General features: G+C 64.8%; 2 protein-coding genes across 4 annotated transcripts in view; both read right to left on the bottom strand.

Annotated features, from left to right (window-relative positions):
* Positions 1–609, bottom strand: part of ANTKMT (adenine nucleotide translocase lysine methyltransferase) — a 1,732-nt gene extending 1,123 nt beyond the window's left edge. Inside the window, exon 1 of one of the 3 annotated variants that reach the window (XM_032269461.1) lies at positions 79–609. In XM_032269461.1, coding sequence (XP_032125352.1) covers positions 79–240 — 162 coding nt within the window. In that variant the 5' untranslated portion in view covers positions 241–609. The remainder of the gene's footprint in view (positions 1–78) is intronic. The other 2 variants (XM_032269464.1, XM_032269463.1) reach the window with 2 other exon arrangements.
* A 780-nt stretch (positions 610–1,389) lies between these two features.
* Positions 1,390–6,199, bottom strand: METRN (meteorin, glial cell differentiation regulator). The gene is made up of 4 exons (XM_032269459.1): positions 5,958–6,199; positions 5,381–5,781; positions 4,418–4,477; positions 1,390–4,340 (listed from the first exon to the last, which is right to left on the bottom strand). The coding sequence occupies exons 1-4, from the start codon at positions 6,059–6,061 to the stop codon at positions 4,024–4,026; spliced, it is 882 nt and encodes a 293-aa protein (XP_032125350.1). The 5' UTR covers positions 6,062–6,199; the 3' UTR covers positions 1,390–4,023.
* Positions 6,200–9,638: the final 3,439 nt, after the last annotated feature.

The raw sequence follows: 9,638 nt of genomic DNA, 5'->3' as shown, positions 1-9,638 counted from the left end.
AGCCCCTGAGCGGCAGCCGCTGGCCCCGCCCCGGCCCCGCCCAGCCCTTGAGCGGCAGCCGCTGGCCCCGCCCGGCACCTGCAGCCGCAGCGGCACGCGCCGGAAGCCGGGCTGGAGCAGCAGCGCCCACACCGCGTAGGCCGCCAAGCCGGAGCCGGCCGCCGCCTGCAGCAGCTCCAGCGCGCCCAGCCGCCGCTCGCGCAGCTCCGTCAGCGCCTCAGCCGGGTCGTCCTGCTCCATGGCTGCGGAACGCGCGGCTCAGGGTCGCCCGCCCAGCGTCCTTCCCGGCTCGGGACCGCGGCCTCGCAGCCGAGCCCGGAGCTGACGCTGCGCCCTCCCGCTCCCGCTGGGCGCCGCTGCCAGACGCCGGAAGTGGCCGGCAGAGCGCGCGCGGTCGGTCCGTTGCGCTGTGCGCTCCGCCCGGCCCGGCTGCCCTCCCGCGGGTTCCGGCGAACGGCAGCCTCGCGGGCGCCGCCCCGCCGTGTCCCGCCCCAGCCTGCGAGGGTCGGCCCGGTGGGTCCGCTCCGGAGCGCGTTGGCGTCCTGTGCTGGGTGCTGGCGACCCGCGGAAGGGGCCAGGCAGGCCCCGCCCGGGGGAGCGCACGTCCCGCTGGTCTCTCGGGCTAGAGCCCCAGGAACACGGGGCTGCGCGTCTGCGGCGTGGAAGGAGGAGACTGCCCTGGAGCGGGGCGGTCCCGGCCCCAGAGCCGGCCGGGGGTCTGCGCGGGGCGGCCGGAGCCCAGGGAGCCCGTGGGAAAGCGGCTCCCCGGGGTGACAGCGTCCAGGCGCCCCTGACTCGGGGAGGCTGGTGGGGGGCGCTCCGCTGACCCAGGACACCCGGTGCCCTCCTGCGGCTTGAGTGCGGAGCCCCAGTGGGCGCGAGAGGGGTGGGGGCTGGGGCCGAGGGAGAGGGCTGACGCGGAGAGCCTGAGCAGGCCTAGGAAGACGGCGGCTGGCCTTCCAGTGGGCCCGGCGGGAGGATGTCACAGGCCGGGCTCTGGCGCCTGCCCAGCCGCCGCGGAGGCAGACAGCCCCGGCTGCGAGATCACCTTCCTTCTCCAGAACGCAGAACAAAGATTGAGCTCCTGGCCGGGCGCGGTGGCTCACGCCTGTAATACCAGCACTTTGGGAGGCCGAGGTGGGGCAGATCACAAGGTCAGGAGTTCGAGACCAGCCTGCCCAACATGGTGAAATCCTGTCTCTACTAGAAATACAAAAATCAGCCAGGCGTGGTGGTGGGCACCTATAATCCCAGTTACTTGAGAGACTGAGGCAGGAGAATCGCTTGAAACTGGAAGGCAGAGGTTGCAGTGAGCTGAGATGGTGCCACTGCACTCCTGCCTGGGTGAAAGAGTGAAACTAATCTCAAAAAAAAAAAAAAAAAGATTGAGTTCCGGAGGTGACCTTGTGAGGCCGGGGTGGAGGTGCATGTGGAAGAGCTGAGCTCTGGGTCAGGCAGCAGGGCTGCGACCTCCACACCCAGGGTAGGGCTGGACGCCCATGAATGTACGGGGTTGCCTGTGCCTGCCCTGGTCTGGCTCCTTAGCCATCCATGGCTGGGGTCAGGAGCCCCTGTAGGGACAGAGGCTGCTTCCAGACAACATGGGTATGCCCCAGACCACTGCCCCCAACCTCCAAGTGCAGTGTTTCTCAGGCTGGTCACATGCTGGCCCCAGCCCCACCCAGTGCAGTGTGTCCTGTCTCCTGGGGGCCTGGAACGGCCCTCCCAAGAAAGGAAGTGTGTGCCCTGATCTCTGGGGGAAAGCTGACAGCATCCATTCCTGTCCTGCTCCCTGCATTCTTACCCGCACCTGGAGCAGTTACCCAGAAGGCTCTCGGGAAAAGCCTGTTGGATGAATGCACCTAACTGGACTCTGGCGTGCACTCACCACTCACGTCTACACTGGGCATGCTGCTCCTTGGCCTTTGGGCACTCTGCAGCCACCTGTGCCCATGCAAGTTAGCACTTGCCTGGAAGTGTGTGATCCACGAGGCCCCAGGCTCCTGTAGCTCCGCCCACATGCTCACCCACACCGTCTCCCTGACTCCCATGCCACTTTGGCTGGTCATCCCCAGGGCAGGCATGAAGCCTCTGGTCCAGTGCTCCAAGACCTGTGGTGCTCCTGTGGGCCCGTGTCTCACGAAAAGACAGCTGGTTGCAAAGCCAGTGCTTTCTCTGGGAGGGTCTGTAGGTGCAAGGCTTAGGGACTTCCTGGGACTGGTGGGCAGAGGGCAGGGTGCAGCCAGGGCCCAGCCCAGGCTGTCTGTGAACAGGTGGGCTTGGGTGTGGCCAACAGAAGAGGCTGTAGGAAGCTGGCCAGAGAATCAAGGCAGGTGCCAAAGGTGAGGGGCTTGCTCAGCCCTTGGGAAAGCCTCCCGAGACAGGAGTGGAGGCTTCAAGGGAGGGCACACCGGCTTCTTCCTCTAGTTTTTGCGGAAGTGTCTGGGCTGGGGGCAGATGGATGTAAGGCCATGGGGCCCAAGGAGTGGTCAGAGCTGGATGAAAAGGTGGAGGTTGTCCAAGTATTACTGGAGGCTTGCCCAGAGGAGTGGTCCTGTCCCTGAGCCTGCAGCACGCCCCAGTTGGGAGTCTGGAGAGAGGAGAGAAGCAAGGAGCCTGAGGAGGAGCGGAAGGTGGGAGGACCCCCGCCCCAGTGACTGATACCCAGGCAGCTGTGCTCCTCACCCATCCTTCTCATCAGCCCCACGGCAGGCAGGCGATCTGTGAAACCATAACCCCCATGCATGTGCAGCTTTCAGACAACCTGCCCCGTGAAAGTCCCAGGGTGGTGATGGACGTGATCCCCCCCAGGTGTCCACAGAGGGCATGCACCCACCAGGCACCTACATCCACAGATCTGGAGGAAGGGCCTTGTTTGTGGGCCCTGCACAGCTGTGTCCCTCACCCAGCCTCACTTTGCTCCCTGAAAGTTGGGGACTTCATCTGCCTGGGCAGTGCCTCTGGCCTCTACCCCACCCCTGGCCCAGGTGAGAATGGAAAGCCAACAGTTTCTGGGGCCCAGCCCAGGGGTCCCCTGGCCCTTGAGCCGTGGCTGTCTCTTTCCCAGGATCCAAGGGGTTGGGGTGAGAGGACGCAGCTTGAACAGGGCCAGGGGGCCTGGAACACCCCCACCCAGGGGCATGGCCTTCAGGCCTGGAGCTGTGGCTGTCCCAAACCTCACTGGCCCTTTATGTGGCTGAAAGGCCGATGAGGAAGGCGGAGACAGTGACAATGGGGCCAGCGGCGGGAAACAGTCCCTACAGACCCCATTGTGCACCCTGCCCGCCGGAAATGGGCAACAAGCAGAACCCTGCAGAGGGGACCCTACACCCTTCGGGCTCCTCGCCACGTCTGGATGCTTGGCACGTTGGAGGGGCCTGTGGACAGAGGGGCCCATTCTTCCCCAAGGGCGGGACAGGGCCAAGGATGACTGCGGGCTCACAGCAGCCACGGAGGGACGTGGGCACCCTGCCAGACTGCCTGGCTCAGAGCCAGAGCGCCATGCGCCTGCCTGCCCCCACCACACCTGAGGGACCCTTGGCCCCTCCGCCCCTTCCCTCTCCTGCTGAGCCCTGGAAGCACCTGGCCCAGGAGGCAAGTGGAAGCCTGCCAGGGTAGCAGCTGAGGGCTGGGCTAGGACGCGGCAGGTGGGTGCAGCAGAGCAGAAGCTTGCGTGAGTGGAGGTCCCTGTGGCCCCCAACCAGCAACAGCCCCTCCCTAGGATGTGCCTGTAGCTCCTCCTCACATCTGCTATCCCTCTCAGTTGCCAAATGGTCTTGAACAAGGTACCATCCCCCCAGTATCCCACCAGGAGGCAGGAACTGGAGCCGCCCTCACAGCTGCAAGGCAGGCCCAGGCCTGGGCTGGACACAGAAGACCAGATCCACAGCAGCTCATGTCACCAGAGTTCTTATTGATTGTCCCCATCACCTCCAAAGCAGTGGGCCCCCCACCCTCCCTCCTACCAGCCCCTCCCCAGCACTCTGCCCCAGAGGAGGTCTAGCTGGCACTGCGCCTGTTCCCTCAGCGAAGCACCACCTCGCAGGGGTGGCGGTGGGCAGTTTGGGCAGCCTCGTAGGCACGGCGGAACTCCTGGAATCGTGGGGCACAGCCCAGCCAGGCCTCCCCAAAGCGGCTCCAGCCCATGAAGAGGAAGGTGCCTGGGCCAGGGTGGACGCCGCAGTGCAGTGGGGTACGAATGGAGGTCAGCCTCTGGTCCCCGGAGCCCCCCACCCGGAACAGCGGCAGTGTCTGGCGGAGGACACGGGCGGCCACCACGGTGATGATGGACTCCTGCAGCTCTGCATCGTGGGTGACCCCGTGGATGGTCCCATGAATTACTGCGGGGGGCATGTTGGCTGGGGTGGGCATTCAGGGGAAGGCCGGCTCCAGGCTCCCCCCATGGCAGGACACTCACCGAAGTCACTGGTGCACGCTACCAGGAGCAGCTCAGCATTGCTGCAGGGCCTGCAGGCACCTGGCATGCAGACAGGGTGGTGAGGACAGGCCCTGCCCTCTCCTGGCAGCACCCCAGGCCCCATCCCTCCACAGGGGCAGGAGGCAGCAGGCAAGTCAGCAGAGCCCGGGCTCAGAGCCTGGGGGCACCTGGGGATCCCAGGGAGCCACATGGCAGGTGCACACACCCTCGGCACCAGTACTCGGGAAACACACTTGCAGGCACACACCTCGGCGGCAGGAACGCACACGGACATGGGCCTGGAGGAGGTGCCAGGCGATCAGCTGTCCCGGGCAGCCCTCCTAACCCCCATCTGACACGTGTACCCCAGCATCTGGGACCCATCTAGTTTCCCGGATCTGGGACCCGAAGAGCAGCAGCCCAGTTAGGGTGATAGGAGGTGGGGGCAGAGGAGGGGAGGTTCTGGGGTCCCTGGCTTAGGGCCAGGGGCAGAATCATGAGAGTCTATCTCTTGCAGGGTCAGGCGCCAAGCTCCAGGAGAGCCAAGAGCTGGGCCTGGCGCACTGCAGAGAGGCGGGCAGCGTCTCCATGGTGACCGGGCTGCACACAGGACTTCTGTGGGTTGGGCTGGGGGAGGGGAGAGAGGTCCCCGCTGGGCCAGGGAGCCTGGACAGCTTTGGCCCAAGGCTTTCATTCTGCCCCTACCATCCCCTCCCGCAACCCTTCAGGGACCAGAGGTCCAAGTCTGCACTGCTTGGCCTCCCTCCTCCACTGTGCACCTGCCAGCTCCTTCCCGAGATGAATCGGAAAGGGAGGGTGGGAAGGCCATCCCACCCTGGTGGTCTCCAGCTGTATGGCCTCTGACAAGCCCATTGAACCCTTGGATCTCACTCTTTCCGTCTGCAGTGGGGCGGACAAGGTACATTCACGCCAACCCTAAGTCCCACCCAGACCACCACTCACCGTCCACGCCGAGACCGTGGGCCTGCGGGGGCAGCTCGGGGCGCCCGTCCTCGCGCAGCTCAAAGCGGAAGGCGGCCACGCGGCGGCTGATGTCCCGGTGCGGCGTGGCCTGCAGGAAGAGGGCCCGGCGCTCGCGGGGACCCCAGCGCACGCAACGGCCCCCTGCCGGCCCCGCGCCCTCGGCCAGCACCAGCTCCAGGGCGCCGCCCGCGCGCTCCGCGAAGACCTGGGCGCCCGCGAAGGGCCGCGCCGGCCGCAGACAGGCGATGCCGGGCCGCGCGCCGGGGTCGGAGCCGCCCAGGGTCAGGTGCAGCGCCCCAGCCGGGTAGAGCCACTGGACCGCGCCCTCCGCACAGGCCAGGGACAGCTGCCCCACGCTGCCGGGCTCCTGGGTGAGGCCGCTGGGGACGGGACGGGGGCTGAGGCGGGGGCGGGTCCCCACTGGGCGCAGCCCCCGCACCCTCCCGGAGGGGGAAACCCGCCCAGCGCTCTGCGCGCTCCAGGAGGCGCATGGGGGGATCCAGGCCGCAGCGCACCCCGTCCCAAGTTCGGGGACAGCGCCCCGCCCGGGCCGTACCTGCCCCTCCAGCTGCAGCGCTCCTTAGAGTAGCCGGCGCCGGCGGCCGCGGCCAGGAGGCCGCAGCACAGCGCGCAGAGCAGCGCGGGGGCCGGGAACGCCATGGCGTGACGGGCGGCGTCGGGGGCTCGGGGCTCCCACAACCGCTGCTCCGGCGGGGCGTGGGTCCGGGCGGCGGCGGGAGCAGCCCCGGCGGGACGCGGGTCCGGGCGGCGGTGGGAGCAGTCCCGGGCGCCGGCCGCCCGGCCCCGGCGAAGCCCCCACGCCCGCGGCCGCTCCGCCCGCCGCGCGGCTCCGGCGCCAGGGCCGTCTTGGAGCGGGCCGGGAAGGGGCGGGGCCGGTGGCGCCCCGACCAATCGCGGCGCGGCCCGGAACTTTCCACCAATAGCCAGGGCTGAGCGGGGAGGGGGCGGGACGGGGGCGGGGCTGGAGCCCGGGCGCGGCGGGAGGACGATCCCACGACCCCAGCGCTGCCAGGGGCCTCGGCGCGCGAGGGAGGCTCCTTGTCCGCCCCGCGCTGTGCGTCGCCCCCTCCCCGCGCCCTCACTCTGGCCTCGCCCTCCGCGCCGTCCAGATCCGAGCCCTGGAGCCCGTGATGGAGCCGGGGTTTTCATGTCCACCGGAATCTGGGGGTGCCAGGGAAGGTGGCCCACCTGGTGGCTCTCCCACGCCCCCTGATTGGGCGGCAGGGTCTCGTCCTTCCTGACACTGGGACCTGGGCCTGTTGCCCACATCCCTCCCAACCTGCTACGGTCCTGCTGACCGCTCCCCAGTGGCATTTGGTGCCCCTGAGGAGAGAGGTCATGACTCCAGGGGTGGGGATGGCCTGGCCTGGGGACTGCGCCTTGGAGCTGGGCCAGGCCTTGGGTTTTGGTAAGGCCGTCCGCAGGTCGGGGTCTTGCTGTGGAGCGAGCAGCCCGCAGGCTTGGGCCCCTTTCCTCAGACCTAGTGGTACCCCATGGTTGCCGGAGGACTGACACCTGCCCAGACGTGCATGGGGCAGCCACAGGCACCCCTGCAGGCCTGCAGCACGTGGAGACACAGGAGCAGCCCCCACCAAGGCGAAACAAGCAGAAACGGGCGATTCTCACACACACTCTCGCCTCAGGCTGGGGCAGTGAGGGATTCCCAACATCCCAACCCCTGAGTTTGGCCTGATGGGTGGGAGTGGGCAGTGGCTGGCCAGAGAATCGAGGAGAGCAGACAGCCTGGGTCAAGACCCTGGGGAAGGAGCTCTTGGCAGCCTGGTGAAACCCCAGGGCACGGGCGGTGGGCAGGGACAACAGGTCAGATCACAGAAGGCCTAAGGCACAAGCCAAAGGATCTGACTACACACTGAACCCCTTAAAGACAAGAGAAGCTTTCACCGGGGCCTGCAAGCACCAGCAGAGACTAGGCAGCCTGCAGACTGAACGTTCTGTCCCCTGCCCCCAAACTCCAGCCACCCAGTGCTTGAAACTCATGGTGGACACATGAGGCCACATGGCCCAGCGGCAGTGGGAGGCTGGACCCCACTGACCACACCCTCCCTCAACCCCAGGGCCCTCCCAGGCCAAAAAGGAAAAAGGTGCCCACTGGGCTGGTCTGGCCCCTTGCCCTGGGTGGTGTGCAGGTCATATGAAGCCACAAAAAGGGTGGAGCTCTGGTGCCCCTTGCCGCTTCAGCCTTGACGCCTGCTACGGCCTGTGTGAGCCTGTAGGCTGCTGTGCTGAGCAAAATACGGCAGACACACAAGGACAAGAACTGTTGGATTCCACTTCTGTGAGTCACCTTAGATTGGGCAAGGTCAGGAGGACAGAAGGTGGAACTGGGGCTGGGGAGGGGGGTGGGGTTGGGGCCTAACGAGGGCAGAGTTCTGGAGCTTGGTTACACAACAACATAAATATTCTCAACAGTACACTTTAAAATGGGTAAAATGGTAGAGTTTATGATGTATATCTTACAATTAAAAATAAAAATTAAGGCCAAAAATTAAGGTGTGGCAGCTTACACCTGTAATCCCAGCACTTTGGGAGGCTGAAGCAGGAGGATCACTTGAGGTCAGGAGTTCAAGACCAGCCTGGCCAACATGGCGAAACCCCAACTCCACTAAAAATACAAAAATTAGCTGGGTGCAGCAGCTCATGCCTGTAGTCCTAGCCCTTTGGGAGGCCAAGGTGGGAAGAATGCTTGAATCCAGGAGGCTGAGGCTGCAGTGTGCTGTGATTGCACCACTGCACTCCAACCTGGGGGACAGAGTGAGACCCCATCTCAATAAAAATTAAAAATTAAATAGGCCAGGCACAGTGGCTCACGCCTGTAATGTCAGCAGTTTGGGAGGCCAAGGTGGGCGGATCACAAAGTCAGGAGATAGAGACCATCCTGGCCAAGATGGTGAAACGCTGTCTCTACTAAAAATACAAAAATTAGCTGGGTGTGGTGGCAGGCACCTGTACTCCCAGCTACTCGGGAGGCTGAGGCAGGAAAATCTCTCGAACCAGAGAAATGGAGGTTGCAGTGAGCCAAGATCACACCACTGCACTCCAGCCTGGTGACAGAGCAAGGCTCCATCTTAAAATAAATGAATGAATAAATAAATAAATAAAGTCTGCTGGGTGGCTCACACCTGTAATCCCAGCACTTTGGGAAGCTGAGATCAGGAGATGGAGACCATCCTGGCCAAGATGGTGAGACCCCCATCGCTACTAAAATACAAAAAATTAGTTGGGCGTGGTGGTGGGCGCCTGTAGTCCCACCTACTCGGGAGGCTGAGGCAGGGGAATCGCTTGAACTGGGAGGCGGAGGTTGTAGTGAGCCGAGATCGCACCACTGTACTCTGCCTGGCGACACAGCAAGACTCCGTCTCAAAAATACACTAAATAAATAAAGAATCAAAAATGAAAAGGGTAGGCTGGGCCTGGGGCTGGGCACATGAGGTGTTCCCAGTGGTAGGGAGAGGCTGGCAGGTCCGCTGCTGCAGCTGCAGGGGTTGGGAGAGGCACTTGGGTCCCCGGGGGCTGCAGCCGCGCAGTGGTCCCTGGGTCAGCACCGCCCAGCGCAGGCTTCCGAGGCCCACGGCGGGCTCCAAGCACCCTCTGGTGGCGGCATGAGGATCAGCCCCAGACACCCTCCTGACAGCCTGTGCCCCGACTTCCTCCCAGGCCTCCCCAGAGAGGGGCCAGTGTCTGTGGTTGGAGGGAGGGGTTGCTGGGATGACCTGGTCTGGAAGGGCACATGCCTGGCCCCAAGTTGATGCCTCAACCCCGGACCTCCCTACCTCCTCTCCAGCCTCATCTCCCGGGGGCCTGGTGCCACCCATGGGAGCAGCCCTGGACACACACCGATTCTCCTCACAGCCCCTGGCCCCACCCAGGAAAGCACCTTGGGTCAGTGGGTGCTCCGCTGCCTATGGGAGGGGCCTGGATGGCGGAGTCCGACCTCAGTTGCTATGGGAACAGAACCCAACGTGCCAGGGTGCATGCGCAGTAAATACCCAGAGATGGGCAGGGCATGGCGGCCCATGCCTGTCATCCCAGCACTTTGGGAGGCCAAGGCAGGTGGATCACGAGGTCAGGAGTTCGAGACCAGCCTGGCCAAGATGGTGAAACCTTGTCCGTACTAAAAATACAAAAATTAGCCAGGCATGGTGGCATGCACCTGTAATCCCAGCTACTCAAGAGGCTGAGGCAGGAGAATCGCTTG

This window comes from Sapajus apella, unplaced genomic scaffold, assembly GCF_009761245.1.
Source record: "Sapajus apella isolate SASKATOON/1434 unplaced genomic scaffold, GSC_monkey_1.0 scaffold192, whole genome shotgun sequence".
In the NCBI taxonomy this organism is placed as follows: Eukaryota; Metazoa; Chordata; class Mammalia; order Primates; family Cebidae; genus Sapajus; species Sapajus apella.
The sequence above is the reverse complement of the archived record's forward strand: the minus strand, read 5'-3'. Positions and strand labels throughout refer to the sequence as shown.

Coding starts and splice junctions, on each gene's coding strand:
- METRN (XM_032269459.1), bottom strand. CDS start 6,061: ATGGCGTTCCCGGCCCCCGCGCTGCTCTGCGCGCTGTGCTGCGGCCTC. Junction 5,782..5,957: donor CGCTGCAGCTGGAGGGGCAG/GTACGGCCCGGG, acceptor TCCCGTCCCCAG/CGGCCTCACCCAGGAGCCCG. Junction 4,341..4,417: donor AGCGTGCACCAGTGACTTCG/GTGAGTGTCCTG, acceptor TGCCCCCCGCAG/TAATTCATGGGACCATCCAC.